Source organism: Elephantulus edwardii, unplaced genomic scaffold, assembly GCF_000299155.1.
Source record: "Elephantulus edwardii isolate Elephantulus edwardi_28Jun2011 unplaced genomic scaffold, EleEdw1.0 scaffold00016, whole genome shotgun sequence".
NCBI lineage: Eukaryota > Metazoa > Chordata > Mammalia > Macroscelidea > Macroscelididae > Elephantulus > Elephantulus edwardii.
Window position 1 is genome coordinate 18,039,468 of NW_006399766.1, and position 17,539 is coordinate 18,057,006.

General features: G+C 41.6%; 1 protein-coding gene across 1 annotated transcript in view; it reads right to left on the reverse strand.

The window, feature by feature from the left end:
* Positions 1 to 13,352, reverse strand: part of LOC102861943 (beta-1,4-galactosyltransferase 1-like) — an 18,678-nt gene extending 5,326 nt beyond the window's left edge. The window contains exon 1 of the mRNA XM_006881886.1: positions 13,347 to 13,352. Coding sequence (XP_006881948.1) covers positions 13,347 to 13,352 — 6 coding nt within the window. The remainder of the gene's footprint in view (positions 1 to 13,346) is intronic.
* Between the last annotated feature and the right edge of the window lie 4,187 nt (positions 13,353 to 17,539).

Sequence of the window (17,539 nt, forward strand, 5' to 3'; positions counted from 1 at the left end):
CATACATACATAGTATGCAGGCCACCTCATAACAAGTGATGCCTGCCTTCCCAGAAGCTTTTGCAACAGAATTCACCTTGAAGAAAGGCTGTGTGCACACCTGATTACCATAGCCACTCCTCCAAGCTGAGCACGTTCCAGGATGAACCTCCCAAAGTTCTTTGTTCTCTTTTCTCTCATTACCACAACATCCTGTATAACTATTGTTTTTAGGCACCGTTGGCACACTATGACTCATTGCGACCCTATGAACCACAGATCTGAACTGTGTCCTATAATCACCATCTCTAAAACATTTGAGCCCATTGCTGCAGTCACTGTTTTGATCCATCTTGTTGAGGGTCATCCTCTCCTTGGCTGACTCTACTTTTCCCAAGGACTCAAATCCTGCCCAAACAAGAAAGTGATTTTGTTTTTGTGGTTTCTGTTTGTTTGTTTGTTTTTTTTGCATGTCCTTAGGGTCCAGCACTCACACTTGCAAGGTTACTTACGCCCTTACTCACTCTGCCCCTAAGGTATTTTCTCTTTAAATAAAATGTTTGCATATGTGAAAAGGTCTGATCTCTCACTTTGTTTTTCTTGCTAGTGGGGGAAAGTAGAAATCTTGCAACAACAGCATGCACGCCTCAGAATGTGAAGTAACCAGTTCAAGGACACACAACAAGGAAATCGCTGGAAGAACAGCCAGTGAAGGCCTTGGAGCACCTCCTCAAGCAGGTGCTGTCAATCCAGTGAGACTCACTTTTGGTGAAACCAGTGGAAAAAAATATAAAACAGTAAGAACCATTTAAAGCCTGTAGAAAGGGTGGTGCAAAGGGCAAAACTCAACATTCAAGTGAGACATTTAATCCACAATCTGTGAAAACCCAAGGTGACTATTTCTACTCAACCAAGAACCCAGCATTTAGAGCCAGGTGGCTCCAATGCTTAAGCATGTGGCAATTAACCCAATAGCTGGTGGTTTGAGTTCACTATGAAGAACCTAAAAAAAAATTAAAAAATAAAATTCTGTGTTACACACATGTGATCACCTTAGTCAGACTTGACTTAAAAGCAACTTGGGTTTGTTTGTTGTTTGTTCGCTTTTGGTTTGGACAACTTGATAACTTGCTAGAGCTTTTCAATTTATTGGCGAGACTAGCCAATCTCCTTGTAGATTGTTGAGACTGGCCAATCTCCTTGTGGAATGATGAGATAGCCAATTCTCTTGAGGATAGGCTAACACGCCATCTTCACAAAGTCCCATTCACCCATATGGCCAGGTCAGATACAGATGGCTAGGGAAGTCATATAGAAAGATAAACTCCACACAAGTAGTATTCCATGATCTATTCAGTTTGCTGAAATACACACCCAATGAAGGACATCGGACCTGTTTGTTGCTAGTGTTCATTGTTATAAATAAAGCTATTATGAACATGTGTATGAAATGAAATATAGTTTAAAACTAATGCCTTCAAAAACCAATTTCACTTTTTGCTAGGTGCTTTCAAGTAGATATTTACCTTGTCCTATCTTGTGCCATCCTCATCATCTCTGACATAGTTGAGCCCACTGCTGCAGTCACTGTGTCAATCCACCTCACTGAGGGTCTTTCTCTCCTTCCTGGACCTTCCACCTTTAAAAACACACTATCCCTTTCCAAATAATAGCCTCTCCTAAGCATGTTCACAGTATAAGAGACAAAGTTTTGCCATCCTTGCCTGCAAAGAGCACTTTGGCTGCATCTTTTCCAAGACATATCTGTTTGTTCTTTTGCCAGTCCATGACATATTCCATACTCTTCCCCAACATCATAACTCAAAGGCATAATCTCTTCTTCTGCCATCTTTATTCATTGTTCAGCTCTCTGATGCATAGCAAGTAATTGAGAAGATCATGGCCTGTAACAGGCACACCTTAGTCTTAAACTCGACATCTCTGTTTTTCAGTATTTTGGAGAGGTCTTCAACACCCCTCTCCAGCCCCACAGCTCAAAGTATAGAGATGGATTTAAAAGAATTTATTGCCAATAGTTCCTTTGGAAGCATAAGCACAAATTCCCAAAAGTAGTTGAGAAGTTGGCATTTGCTGGAAGAGAATGTACTTGAGAAAATGTTTTATCTTGCAAATAAGCAAATTGTTACTTTTCACATATTTTTCTTTTATTGTAAAATCTTACTCTTTTGTAAAAGTTACTCTTCTACAAGTTTCAAGTTTAAAGAAATTTCTTAGCCTTAGAACAAGGTCACTAAAAATCAGAGTAGCACACAGCAATGTTCTGTATATCCATTTACAACTCCCAAGAATGTCTCAGGGATGATTTTGAAAGTCATGATACTGATCACTATATTTTTGTTAACAATATTCAAAACACCATACCTTGAAAGTTTCCACATCATTCCATTCATTCTTCAAAATTTAGGATTCATTTTTTAAACCTATTACATGATGTTGTTGTCAGGTGCATCGGATTGAGTACAACTCCCAGGGACCCTATGAACAATAAATTTGGGCCTTGTCTTATCCTCTGCCATCTTCATCATGTTTGACATACTTGAGCCCATTGCTGCAGTCACTCTCTCAATCCATTTGGTTGAGGATCTTCCTTTCTTTTGCTGACCCTTCACCTTGCCAAGCATGATGTCCCTCTCCAAAGAATGCTCCTACTAACATGGAATTCTGGTGGCTTGTTATTGTTGTTAAGTGCTATCAAGTCAAGTACAACTCATAGTGACCCGATGAACAACAGATCTGAATCCTGTCCTATCCTATCCTTATCATCTCTGACACACTAGAGCCCACTGCAAAAGTCACTATATCAATCCATCTCTTTGGGGATCTTCCTCTCCTTCGCTCCATCTTTCCAAGCATGATGCCCCTTTCCAAAGAATAGCCTACTTGTAAAAAAATAAGAGAGATGGAGCTTTGGTATATTTGCTCCAGGGAGCACCTGGCTGCACTTTTTCTCCAAAATATATCTATTTGTTCTACTGTCAGTCCATGGGATATTCAGTATTCTTCTCCTACGGTATAGCTCAAAGGCATCAATTCTTTTTCTGTCATCCTCATTCATCTTTCTTCTGTTATCCTTATTCATCCTTATTGCCTGAGTTGGATGCACCTTAGTTTTCAATTTGGTATCATTACTCCTCAGTAATTTGGAGAGGTCCCTGAGAGCAGAGTTTCCAAGTGCAATATGTGTCCTGATCTGACTGCTGGTACCAAGAGTCTTAATTGTAGATCCAAGTAAAATGAAGTCATTGACAATTTCAATCTTTTCTTTACCTATCATGATGTTGCCTATAGGTTTAGTGGTGAGAATTTTTGTTTTCCTGACATTGAGATGTAGTTCATACTGTAGTCTTTGGTCTTCTACAGTAAATGCTTCAAGTCCTTCTCACTTTCAGCAAGCGAAGTTGTGTCAATCCATAACACAGGTTGTTGAGGAGTCTTCCTCTGATCCTGATGCCACATTCTTCTTCATAGAGTCCAGCTTCTCAAATGATTTTCAACACTCTAGTTCTAGAGCAAGCAGAGATCAGGGATAAGCAGTCAAATACAGCCATTCTGACACCATCTTCAAGTATATGATAATATAAAAGTAATAGTTAGTGACTATAATACTATATAATCAATCTGAAAGTTGGACAACAACTGAGAAAAATAATCAATGCCTTTGAATTGTGACTTTTGGAGAAGGCTGCTGAATATTCCATGGACTGCCAAGAGAACCAACAAGTCTGCCCTGGAGAGAGAGTGCAGCGAGAGTGCCCCTTAGAAGCAAAGCTGGCAAAGCTTCATATCGCATACTTTGAGCACGTTGTTAGGAAGGAACAGTCCTTGGAGAAGGACAACATACTAAGAAAGGCAGACAAGTCAGCAGAGCATAAGACAGTGAGACCCTCAACAAGATGCATTGACATGGTGACTGTAACAATGGCCTCAAGTGCATGCAGAGATGGCATAGGAAAGGTTTTAGATCTGCTGTTCATAGTCTTACTATGAGTCGCACTCGTCTTAATGGTCCATAACAATAATATAATCTATGACTCGATCACGTCAATTTATGTTGTTCTTGTTATGTGTCAGTGAGTCGCTTGCGACTCATAGCGACCCTATGTACAACAGCCCTAAACTCCGCTCTGTCCTGTGCCAATCACACTGTCTCTGACACGCCCATCCCGATTACCCCAGTCACTGAATCAATCCACCTCATAGAGGGTCCTCCCCTCCTGCGCTGTCCCTCCACCCTCCCAAGCATGATGACCCTCTCCAAGGACCTGTCCGTCCTTACAACATGCCCAAAGTATGTTAGACGGAGCCTCAGAATCCTTGCCTCCAAGGAGCAGCCTAGTCTAACCCTCTCCAGGATGAATCTGTATTCCTAGTAGTCCATGGTACCCTCAACACTCTTCTCCAGCACCACAGCTCAAAGACATCAATTCTCCTTCTATCTTCCCTAGTCATTTTCCAACTCTGATGCATAACAAGTGACTGTAAAGACCATAGCCTGTATCAGACGCACCTTACTCTCCAGAGAGACACCATTGCTTTCCAGAACTTGGTCAATTTATAGATTAGGATATTTACAGTCCACATAAGTTATATTGGATATCAAATTAATTCTTTAAGAAACTGCACTGCTATCCCAAAGGCACACAGTTCGAGTTCACCAGCTGCTCGGCTGGAGAAAGATGAACAGTCTCCTCCGACACAATTCATTCACTCCCTCTGAAAACCTGCTGGAGGATCAACTATAGGTTGGTTCTGACTCGATGGTACACAATAACAACAGTGCTGGCCTATTGGTAAGAAGCTGTGCTGTCAATCCAAAGGCACTTGATTCAAATCCACTAGCTGCTCACTGGGAGAAAGATGGGCAATCTCCTTTCATGTGATTTACAGCCTCTGAAAACCTGCTGGAGGGTCAGCTGTGAATTGATTCCAACTGGATGGCACATAGCAATAACGTTTCTAGTGCTTAGAAAATCGATGGTACTTTAATTTAGAACTTTCTGATAATTATTGCCATCATTTACTGAGTATTTACCTAATTACATGGACCATTTACTCTGCTGAACACTTTACAATACTTTATGAATACATATTTTGTTGAATACAAAGTGTTCAATACAAGTGTTGAATACAACACTTTATGTTGAAATGTTGAATACAACACTTTGTGAATACATATTTGTTCCAGGCATTGTTCTAATCACTTCATCAGTATTGCAACCCCTTTTGGCCTAAAGCATCAGAACTCCCTGTTCTATTCGCTTGGGCAAATTCACTTTATCTTTGAATAAAGGCAAAAAACTCTTGGCCCTCTGAGATTCACATATTTGCAAAAGAGGAAGGAGAAGATTATAAAAAAACCAAGTATACATTATGTTGAAATTTCATACATGTTATGAAAAATGAAGAATATCAGAATGCATTTTTAGAACAGGGTGGTCAGGGTAGGCCTCCCTGGAAAGCAATTGTTATTAGGTGCTGTCAAGTACGACTCATAGCAACCCTTTGAACAGATCTGAATCCTGTCCTATCCTGTGCAATCCTCATCATCTCTGACACAGTCATTGTGTCAATCCATCTCGTTGAGGGTCTTCCTCTCTTTTCCTGACCCTCCACCTTTCCAAGCATGATGTTCCTTTCCAAGGAATAGCTCCTCTTAACAACATGCTCAAAGTATGTAAGACACAGCTTCACGCTCCTTATATCCAAGGAGCACCTGGCTGCACTTTCTCTAAAACATATTTGTTTGTTCTCTTGGCTGTCCATGGGATATTCAGTACTCTTCTCCAACACCACAGCTCAAAGGCATCAATTCGTCTTCTGTCATCTTTATTCACTGTCCAGTTCTCAGATGCATAACAAGTGATTGAAAATATCCTGGCCTGGATCAAGCACACTTTAGTCTTTAAACTGACATCCTTGCTTCTCAGTACTTTGAAGAAGTTCCTGACAGTAAACTTTCCCAATGCAATAAGTCTTTTGATGTAAATAAGTCTTTTGATATCTTGACTGCTGGTACAAAGTGTTTTGATCATGGATCAAAGTAAAATTAAATGACGTTGCTTATCAGTCCAGTGGTGAGGATTTTTGTCTTCTTGATGTTGAGATTGTTAAACAAAAACCTGAAGCAGGTAATGGAGTGAGCTAGATAAGTGTTTGGGAAAGGAACTATTCAGACAAGACTATAAAGCAAGAATGTTCAAGGAACAGTTCAGGAGGCGGAGCACAGCAATTAAGAGCTAGAATAGTAAGTGGTGTGGACAGAGGGTGAATGGGAAGCCAGGTTTCTTGGAACCTTGTTATTCACTTTGGTTCTTTGGTTTTACTCTAAATGAACTGTGAAGTTTCTGAATCATTTGGAGTCTTAGGCAGTGACATGTTCTGTCTTTACTCTGGCTCCTCTGTTGTGAATATACTGTAGACAACTAAGAAATAATGTAGGGCGACCAGATGTTGTTGTTAAGTGTCACTGAGTACCACTCATGATGATTCTATAAACAATGGATCTGAACTCTGTTCTATCCTGAGCCATCTTTATTATCCTTGACATGTTTGAGTCAATTGCCATAGACAATGTATCAATCTATCTCATAGATGGTCTTTCTTCACTGACTCTCTAGCTTTCCGAGCATGATGTCCATTTACAAGGATAAAACTATCCTAACAACATGTCCAAAATATGTAAGGCGAAGCTTCAACACCTTTACTTCCAAGGAACATTCTGGTTGCACTTTCTCCAAGATATTCTTGTTCTTTTTGTTGTCCATGGGATACTTAGCATTCTTCTCCATGAGATATTTAGCCTTCTTCTCCAACACCACAAGTCAAATGCATCAATTCTTCTCCTGTCATCCTATTAATTTTCTGGCTTTCAGATGCATAACAGATGAATGGAAAGACCGTAGCTTGAATCAGGTGCACCTTGCTCTTTAAACTGACATCATTGCTCTTCGGGAGTTTGGAGAGATCCCTGACAGCAGACTTTCCCAGTGCTATGGGTTTCATTATCCCCTGATTGCTGGTACCAAAGATGTTGACTGTGGACATGCTTGGGCATGATGAAATAACTGATGATTTCCAATCTTTTTCCATCTAGTATGATGCTGCCTATTGGTTCAGTAGAAGGGTAATAACATGATCCCGACAAAAGATCTTGATAATGGTGCTTGAGTTGTGGCAGGGGCTTTATTAAAAAAAAAAAAAAGGAGCATGATGAACCCAGCAACAAGTTGTACATATGAGTGGATAACTCAATCACTGGACACACACCAATTTGTTGGGTTATCATAAAAGTGTAAGATCACTCCTCAATTGTTGACTTATATGTTGTTGTGGGTGCCAATTCATAATGGCCCCATATACAATAGAACATTAATATTACTGGCTTGTGAGTGCTACTCTCACAATCTTTGTCACGCTTAAGCCAATGTTTGGAGACACTGCCAGCTCTTCTCACAGAGGATCTTCTTTTTCACTGACCCTCAACTTTACCAAGTTGGTATCCTTCTCCAAGAACTGGCCTCTCTTGATAATAAGCCTCATGTACCTGCGACATACTCTTGCCGCCGTTACCTCTGAGTATTCTGATTTCACTTCTCCCAAGACAGATCTGATCATTTTTTCTAGCAGTTTATTCCATATTAAGGATTATTCACCAAAACCAAAATTCAAAGTCATCCATTATTTCACAATCTTTTCATGCATATGAGGTATTTGAAAATGCCATGATTTAGGTCAGGCACAAGTTAAACCTCAAAGCAGTAATTTTGCTTTTGAAGACTTTAAAGAGGTCTTTTGTTAGCTGATCTGACCAATGCAACGTGCGTTTTAAAGCAATCTTTTGTAATTAAACCTATCAGTAACAAGGCTCAATATCTTGCATTTTAATTTCTCTACTCTGAAATGTATGAATAGCTAATTTAGTTTCTTCATTCCAAAAATCTCATTTTACTTTATTGTCAAATAAGAACAATTTAGCTCTTTTGAAAATTGTTGGTGAAGATGGAAGGAATCTTACTCAACAAATCCCTGTGCAAAAAGAAATTCACTTGTGGAGTAAAACTTGCTTCTGATTCCAGGGCCCATCTTGCTGAAGGAACAGCAGGAAACACCATCTCAGTGATTTAAAGGTGAGGGTCTGGTGCCTGCCACAAAAACTAACAAGCAATACAATCTTGGGAGGTAAGAAGTTTATTATACACTAGTATATAAGAGACAAGGGGTATGAGCTGCTCATATCTGTCTGCCTGTCTTGGAGACACTAATATTTGGTGTCAGGTGCCATCTACTCAACTACGACTCATAGCAACCCAATGAAAACCAGATCTGAACCCTACCCTATTCTGTGCCACCCTCATCCTCTCTGGAAGACCCTCAATGAGATGGACTGATACAGTCACTACAGCAGTGGACTCAAGTATGTCAGAGATTATGGGTGGGGATGGCACAGGATAGAACAGGGTACAGAACTACTATTCATACGGTCGCTGTGAGTTGCACTTAACTTGACGGCACTTAACAACCACAACAACATTGGTGCAATTACTGTGTCAATTGATCTCATTGAGGGGCTTCTCCCCCTTCGCTGACTTTCTACCTGTCCATGCATGATGTCCTTTTCCAAGGACCATCCCCACTTAACAACATGAGACAAAGCTTCACCATCCTTACCTCCAAGGAGCGTCCCAATTGCACTTGTTCAAGACCTAACAGTTCGATTTTTGACAGTCCATGGGATATTCAGGAATGTTTACAGTTATGTTCTCCTGTCCAGGTGGTCTGGTCAGTAGTCCCAGACCAGTTTTACTGGCCTTACCAATATTCCAGAAGCAGCTGGTGCCATTCATGTTATGAGAAGGTCTGACATTGTCCTGGTTAAGGGAAGCACATGTATTACTATCACTTAACTTTTCCAAGAAAATGTCTAGAAAAACAATTAAAAAAGAAAGGGCAACAAAAAGGGGAGGGGGAGCTCAGCCATAAATTTCTGGGGGCAAATAAGAAAAGGAAACAACAGGGTATCAAAAAGGACATTGAGGGATTTTAGTTTAATAAGAAAACTAGTATGACTACTGGTAAGAGAAAGCCCTTTGTGCCTAAACTTTTATAAAATGAGAAGCAACGATATCAGTCTAAGAGACTAAGATCCATTCCATGGTTTTCACAATTACTTGCCATGCATCAGAGAGCTGGACAATGACTAAGGATGACAGAAGGAGAATTGATGCCTTTGAGTTGTTGTGCTGGAGAAGAGTCTTGAATATACCATGGACCACCAAGAGAATAAATAGGTTGAACAAATAGGTTAGAGAAGGTGAACCCAAATATCTCCTTGGAGGCTAGGATTTTGAAGCTCCATCTCACATACTTTGGGTACATGGTCAGGAGGGACTGGTCCTTGGAAAAGGACATCATGTTTGGAAGGGTGGAGAGACAATGCAGGAGAGGAAGACTCCAGATTAGATGGGCTGATACAGTAACTAGGGCAATGGGGGTAGATGTGTCGGAGTCAGTAAGACTGGCTCAGGACAGGGCAGGGTTCAGAGCTTCTGTGGTTGCTAGGAGTAGCAGGCAACACATAACAACAACAATAGTGCATTATAAAAGGTTAATATTCTATTATTTTGTTGGTTGTATACTTGTTACTGGAAATCCATCTGCCATCTATTGCTGAAAACCCCCCAATCTTAGATGTAGGGGTTGGAGTGGAGAAAGCAGAGATTTTATACTAGAATATAAGGAAGCTCTGGTGGTCTCGTGGTAGGAAGCCGCACTGCAATTCCAAAGGCATATGGTTCAAATCCAGCAGTTGCTGTGCTGGAGAAGGATGGGTAGTCTCCTTCTATGCGATTTACTGCCATGGAAGACCCGGTGGAGGGTCAGCTATGAGTCAGTTCTAACTCAATGGCACCCAACAACAACATGTAAGAGTCAGAGAGTACGTTGTCAAGTGCAGTCACGTAGCCTATGACTCACAGTGACCCTATGACCAGCAGATCAAAATCTTGCCTGAGCCCACGTCATCCTCATGATCTCTGTCAAGCTCATAGAGGGCATATAAGCTTCCCAGGTTTGCCTCCCTATCTTGGAGACTCTGGGGGCTTACATAGAGGAAGGAGAAGTCAACTGAGAGTGACAAGTTTTTATAGTGTCTTCTCCTGTTCTAAGGAGTTTGTGTCTGTGGTTACGACCTGGACTAGTTGTTCAAGTTTTATCAACATTTCAAACGCAGCTGGAGCAAGACACATGCTGTGGCTGAAGGGGCATAACTTCGGGATTTAGAGTATAGGGATTTAGAAATGAAAAGGGCAACAAAAGGGCTTTAATTTGATAACTCTGTGAGACTAAAGGAAAGTCACTTTCTTCCTTAAGATATTTTAAAATAGTCCCATAAATAGGAATAACAAGCAAAAAATTAGTCCTTTATTGTTGTATATGTGCTATCAAGTCATAAGTGACTCATAGCAGACCCTCTAGTGGGTCAGAGGCTGTAAATAGCATGGGAGGACTCTGCTCATCTTTCTCTATCAAGAAGCAGCCGGTGGATTCGAACCACCTGTCTTTGGGTTGGCAGTGCAACTTCTTACCCACTAGGCTACCAAAGCTCCAGTTCTATATTGTTGTGTGTTGTCAAATTGGAACTGACCCATAGCTGACCCTCCAACAGATTTTCAGAGGCACTTTGTTGCATTGGAGGAGCCTGCCCAGCTTTCTCTCTTAGAGTAGCTGGTGGATTTCAACTGCGTACTTTGGGTTGCCAGAGCAACTCCTTACTATGAGGCCGCCAGAGCACCCTAGTCCTATGTTAGTCAGGCTATTACCATAAGATGTTAAGTTTTCAGTTTCTTTAGTGTAGGTTGCACACTCACCACATGAGTGGGTCGCATCACTCTAAACCTTGTGCAATGCTGTTTTAATCTGACACAGTATCAAATCTAGGGGTGGCTGTTCTCCATATCTTTAAGTCTTGCCTTACAAGAGTGGCTAAGGGACATACTCTCTAACACACATAGCTGGCATGGAAAACCTGACAGGCTGCCTCTGGAACATGTGCTCTTAGTCACTCCTTTACACAGCTTCATTGTACTACAGGGAAATGGCAGTTGCTCCTCTTTCCGCCCACTACCCAGTGGGACTAGGGTTCATTGGGGTGATTCATTTGTGATGCTCCTTTGGACAGTGACTAGGGATGATAGAAAGAGAGTTGATGCCTTTGAGCTGTGGTGTTGGAGAAGAGTGTTGGATATGCCATGGACTGCTAGGAGAACAAATAGGTTTGTCCTGGAGAGGGTGAAGCCAGAATGCTCCTTGGAGTCAAGTATTCTGAAGCTTCGTCTGACATACTTTGGGCATGTTGCAAGGAGGGACTGGTCCTTGGAGAGGGACATCATGTTTGGGAGAGTGGAGGGACGGCACAGGAGAGGAAGACCCTCGATGAGCTGGATCGATTCTGTGAGAGGAGTGGTGGGAATGAATGTGTTTGAGACTGCGGGGTTGGCACAGGACAGAGCGGCGTTTAGGGCTCTTGTACATAGGGTCACTATGAGTCGCAAGTGACTCGATGACACATAACAACATACAACAACAACTTGTGTATCTGGACATTTCGCCTCTCAGACCACGGGGCTTACTTTGAGCAGCCACAGTTCCTGCAAGGGTAGCAACCTGTTTCCGCAAGGGAGCACAAGAAAGAAAGTCAGTCTGGTTTTCTGAAAGAGAGGAAAAATGGTCTCTTTCCTTCCCCCATTCTTGTTCCTCAAGTCTTAGCATGTGATTGGCTAAGTATCAAGTGGAATCATGGTGACTCACAAAGACCCTCAGCACTTAGAAGCCATAACTGATGAAAATTGCAAACCATAGCCACTACTAACCTGGAATATGTCCGATCTGGCACTCCACAAGGTGAGTGCAAAGAGGAGGCTGGTATGATCCTTGGCTAGACTATTCAGCTAGCTCTTTCCTAGCCCATTAAAACCTCCCTGTGAAAACTTCTATGCAAGGAGTTAACTACAGTCATTGTATTTCAACAGGTCCACCAGGTTTGGAGTTGCGTGATTTTTTTTTGGCCTCTGGATCAAACCAAGAATTTAATTCCAGGTAGGATTCCCCACTCTTCCTCCATCTCTGGATGCAGTGTTGGCAGCTGGCTCTGAAACGACTGCCTTTCAAATGCCTGGCTCACATGTTCACATCACAAATTGGGACTGTAGCATAGAAATGTTGTCTGTTAGTAGCTATTTTTCTCATTTCACATTCTCTTTCAAGTCTTTGTTATAGAACGACCATATTTTTAACATGAAAGTTTGAGCCATGTTAAAGTATTATCTGTAAATAGGAAGTGGGTTTTTACAGGCATGTCAGAGGCAGAATGTGAGCTCAGGGATTTGTCATGTTAATAGCACTGTCCTTCTGAGAATCTAATGTAAGTATTAAGATGTGATAAAACATCTCCTCCATTCACTGAACCAACTGTGGTCAGTCTTACTCGTCAATTGAGAAAATCAGAGCATGGGGGTCTGTGATGGAGTTCCAGATCAGTCACTTCCATTCTTAAGTTACGAAGAAGGTTTAGCCATTCATGCTTCTTCTTTCCCATTATATAACCACGTAAAGACACTCTTAGTGATGTATTCCAGATCTAAAACAAAATAGAGAGGATGTAGATCTATCATTGTTGTTGTGTATCGCTGACCCTCCAGCTGATTTTCAGATGCAGTTAATCACATGGAGGAGATTGCCCCTCCATTTCTCACAGAGCAACTGGTGGATTTGAACCGCATGCCTTTGGGATTGCAGTGCAGCTTCTTACCACTAGGCCACCAGAGCTCCCTGGAGATCTATTATAAAAATATTTATTAACCAAAAGAAGTGTCATAATTCTTTTCTTAAGGGATTGGATTCTTCGAAAAACCAAGGAGTAAGCCAAGAAAGATATAACTGCATGATCTATAGATTTTGACATATATCTTTCAATATTACTTGGAAGCTCTGGTGATGCTGTGCTTAAAGACATCTGGCTGCTCACCCAAAGGTCGGTAGTTCAAATCCACCAGCCGCTGTGTAGAAAGAGGATGAGGTGGTCTGCTATCAGAAAAGGATTATACAGCTGTGGAAACCCTGTGGAACAGCTCTCCTCTGACCCACAAAGTCACTGTGAGTTGGTATCAACTCGATGGCAGTGGGTTGTTGTTGTTGTTCTAATAATTAACTAGTAAATGTAAACAAAATACTTAATTCACAGTGGTTATGAACATTACAAAAGACTTACAAGTGGTTGTTGCTACGTGCCATCAAGTTGCCTGTGACCCATAGCTCTGAAGCCTGCCCTGTTCTGAGCCAGTCACACCTACCCGCATTGTCCTCAATCTATTTCAACCAAGGTCTTCCTCTCCTGCGCTGTCCTTCCACCCTTTCAGGCATGATGTCCTTCTCCAAGGACCAGTCTCTCCTGGCCATGTGCCCAAAGTATGTGAGATAGCTTCAAAATCCTAGCCTCCAAGGAGCAGCTTGGTTTCACTCTCTCCAAGACAGACCTATTTGTTTTCTTGGCAGTCCATGGTATGTTCAAGACTCTTCTCCAGCACCACAATTTGAAGACATGGATTTTTCTTCTGTCATCCTTGGTCATTGTCCAGCTCTCTGATGCATAGCAAGCAATTGCGAAAACCATGGCCTGCATTAGGGAGCTCTGTTGGTCTAGTGGCAAGAAGCTGCACTGCAATCCTGAAGGCATGAAGTTCAAGGCCATCAGCCACTGCATGGAATGGAAAGATGGGCAATCTCTTCCCGTGTGATTAATTGCCTCTGGAAAATGTGCCGGAGGGTCAGCTACAGGTTGGTCTGACTCAACAGTACACACAACAATAACATGAACATTACAAAGTATTTACAAATAGAATTATCATAAAATACAGGGAAATCCACACACAATTTTGACAAGCTTTCTTTTAGCACACAAAAATAGAGAATGTATCTTTTTTTTTCCTGGAAAGGAAGACATACAGATAGTAAATAAGTATATGGAAAGATGCTCAATATTATATGTCATTTAAACCCATTGCCACAGAAATAATTTTCATTCTTAAGGGCTGCTCCATAGGCTTTCCAAGGCTGTCCTCATAACAGAATCTCATGTTTTTCTCCCCGGGAGCAGCTGTTGGGTTCGAACGTTTCAGTCAGAAGCTGGGCATTTCATTACTGTGCTACCAGGGCTCCTTGCTGTGGTGGTGTTAGGGGCCGGCAAGTCAGTTCTGATACATAACAACAACACTGAACAGTGCTGCACCACTTTCACCACCTTTGCTACGTTTGCGCCCATTGCTGCAGCTACTGTGTCAGTCTGTCTGACTTCCGGTTGGCCTTTTTCTTTTTTCACTGACCCTCCATTTCACAAAGCATGGTGTCCTTCTCCAGGGACTGGCCCCTGACAACATACTTAAATCATCTGAGTTCAAGTCTCATTATGTTCCCTTCCACGCACCAGTCTGGCTGCCATTTTTCCAAGACAGATTTAGTCATTCTCCCAGAAGCCCATGGTATCTTCAGTATTCATTGCCAACATTACAATTCAAAAGCACCAAGTGGTCCTTGTTGTCATGTACTGTCAGGTGAGAACTGACTTGTATCAGACTGTCCAGTGGATTTTCAAAGGCTATATATTCCACAGGAAGAAAATGCCCATCCTTCTCCCTTGGAGCAGCTGGTGGATTTGAACTGTCTGCCTTTGGGTTGGCAGCACAACTCCTTACCATAGGCCACCAGAGCTCCCTAACCTAGCCCTTAGGGAGTTGCCAAATAAAACAGCAAGACACTACTACAAATATACTATTGTTATGTGCGGTTGAGTAAGAACTGACTCATAGGTGAACCTCCAGTTGGTTTTCAGAGGCTGTAAATCATGGAAGAAGGCTGCCTCTCTTTCTCCTGCATAGCAACTAGTGAATTCGAACTGCTTGCCTTTGGGTTGGCAGTGTGACTCCTTACCCATCAGGCCATCAACTTCCTACACATATATTGTAGTTGTTATGTGCTACTGAGTTGAAACTGTCTCATAGCTGACCCTCAACTGGATTTTCAGAGGCTGTAAGTCGCACAGGAGGAGACTGTCCATCTTTCTCCTTTCTCCCTTGGAGCAGTCTGTTGGCAGATGAAGAGGCTATTGTGTGAACAGAGCAAGGGAACACTGCATGGTTTAAAATTAGGAAAGGTGTGCGTCAGAGTTTTATCTGTTCTCCATACCTATGTAATCTATATGCTGAGCAAAGTTTTTGAGAAGCTGGATTCTGTGAAGACAAATGTGGCATCAGGATTGGTGGAAGACTCCTCAATAATCTTCATTATGCCGACGATGTAATTTTGTTTGCTGAAAGTGAGAACGACCTAAAGTACCTGCTGCAGAATATCAACAACTGTAGCCTTCAATATCAATGTCAAGAAAACAAATATCCTTGCCACTGAACCAATAGGCAACATAATAATAGATGGAGGAAGGATTGAAACTGCCAATGACTTCATCTTACTTGGATCCACAACCAATACATTTGGTAACAGTGTCAGGAGATCAGGAGAGGTATTGCACTGGGAAGGTCTGTTGTCAGGGAAATTTCCAAGTCATTGAGGATCAATGTCAGTTTAAGGATTAATGTGCATCTGATTCAGGCCATAGTCATTTTAGTCACTTGCTATTCATCAGATGTATACAGCTGTATACATCTATAATAAAGATGACAGAAGAAGAATTGATGCTTTGGACTGTGGTGTTGGAGAGAAGAACTAAATATCCCATGGACTGCCAAAGAACAAACAAGTTTGTCTTAGAGCAAATGCAACCAGGGTGCTTCTTGGAGGCAAGGATGGTGAAACTTCATCTCACATATTTTGAGCATGTTGTTAGGAGGGAACATTCTTTGTAAAGGGACATCATACTTGGAAAGGTTGAGGGTTAGTGAAAGAGAGGAAGACCCTCAGCCAGATGGATTGGCATGGTGAATACAGCCAATGTATTCAAGTGTGTCAAGGTTGATAAGGACAGCCCAGGCCAGGCCAGGGTTCAAGTCTGTTGTTCAAAGAGTCACTATGAGTTGTACTCGACTCTATGGCACCTACCAACAATAATATTTTAAAAACTGACACCACTAACTGTTGGCAAGCAAGTGGGGTAAAAGGAATTTATACCCATTGCTAGTGAGAATGCTAAATGGAACAGCTCCTTTAGAGCACAGTCTGGCAGTTTCCTACAAAGCTAAGCAAAAGCTTACATATTGAGCTAGCAATGGTGCTCCTGGCAGTAAACCAAATAATTGTAAATTTTTGTCCACACAAAAACTTGACAGGAATTTTACAGTGGCTTTATTCATAATTGCCCCAAATTGGAAGCGACAAAGAGGCCCTTCAATAGTGAATGGATATTATTCAATGAAGCTACCAAAACACATGGATAAACCTTAAATGCATATTGCTAATTGGCAAAGGCATGCCTATATGATTCCAACTGTATAACATGCTGAAAAAGACAAAAGTATAAATTTTTATATAAAAAGGCACAGCAATAATTTCAGCAATTGTTACAGGATTTGGGGAGGCAGGTACTGAACAGATAAATCTCAGAGCACTTTAGGGGTAGCAAAGCCATTCAAAGCATATGTCAACAATGTAATCGTACAACACAGTGAACTGTATCACTAAGTAAGGAGCTTTGAAGGAAGGATGGTGAAATTTAGTCTTATGTATTTGGGGCATGTTGTCAGAAAAGGTCAGTTTTCCTTCAAAAAAGGCATCATGATAGGGAAAGATGGAAGGTTAGATAACGTGAGGACGGTTGACACAATGGCTGTAACAACGGGCTTGAGAAAATCAGAGATTGTGATGATGGCACAGGATAGCGCAAGGTTCAGATCTACTGTTTTATAGAATCACTATGAGTGGTAGTCTACTTGATGGACCTACCAAGAGGGAGCAATATGATAGCGTAGTGGTAAGGAGCTACCCTGCCAACCCAAAAGCGCTCAGTTCTAGTCCTCTACCTGCTCTGTGGATTTATTACCTCCAAAAACCCACTGGAGGGTCAGCTATGAGTGGGTTCTGGTAGGACACACAACAACAACAACAACAACAACAACAACAACAACAATGATGTGTCAATTCAACTATTAGAACCAGAGATCATGTGGCTGGTATTTATCCAAAGAAATGAAAAATCATGTCTATGTAAAAACTTGCACAGGAATGTTTATAGCAACTTTGTTCTGTAATGCAAGATGTTAATTAACAGCAGAGACTGGGGGTGGGGGGCAGAAAGGACGGGTGGGCAGTAACTCCTTTTCTGCGTAGTTCTTTCCTGAATGTAAAACTACTCTACAAAACAAGGTGTATTTTTAAAAAAGAAACCTATCATCTATAAATAGAATATTTTTATTGTTATGTGCCCTGGAGTCGGGATCAACTCCTAGCTGATCCTTCAGTTGAGTTTTCAGAGGCTGTAAATCACATGGGAGGAGTACATCGCACAGGAGATTGCTCCTCATTTTACCACTGTACAACTAGT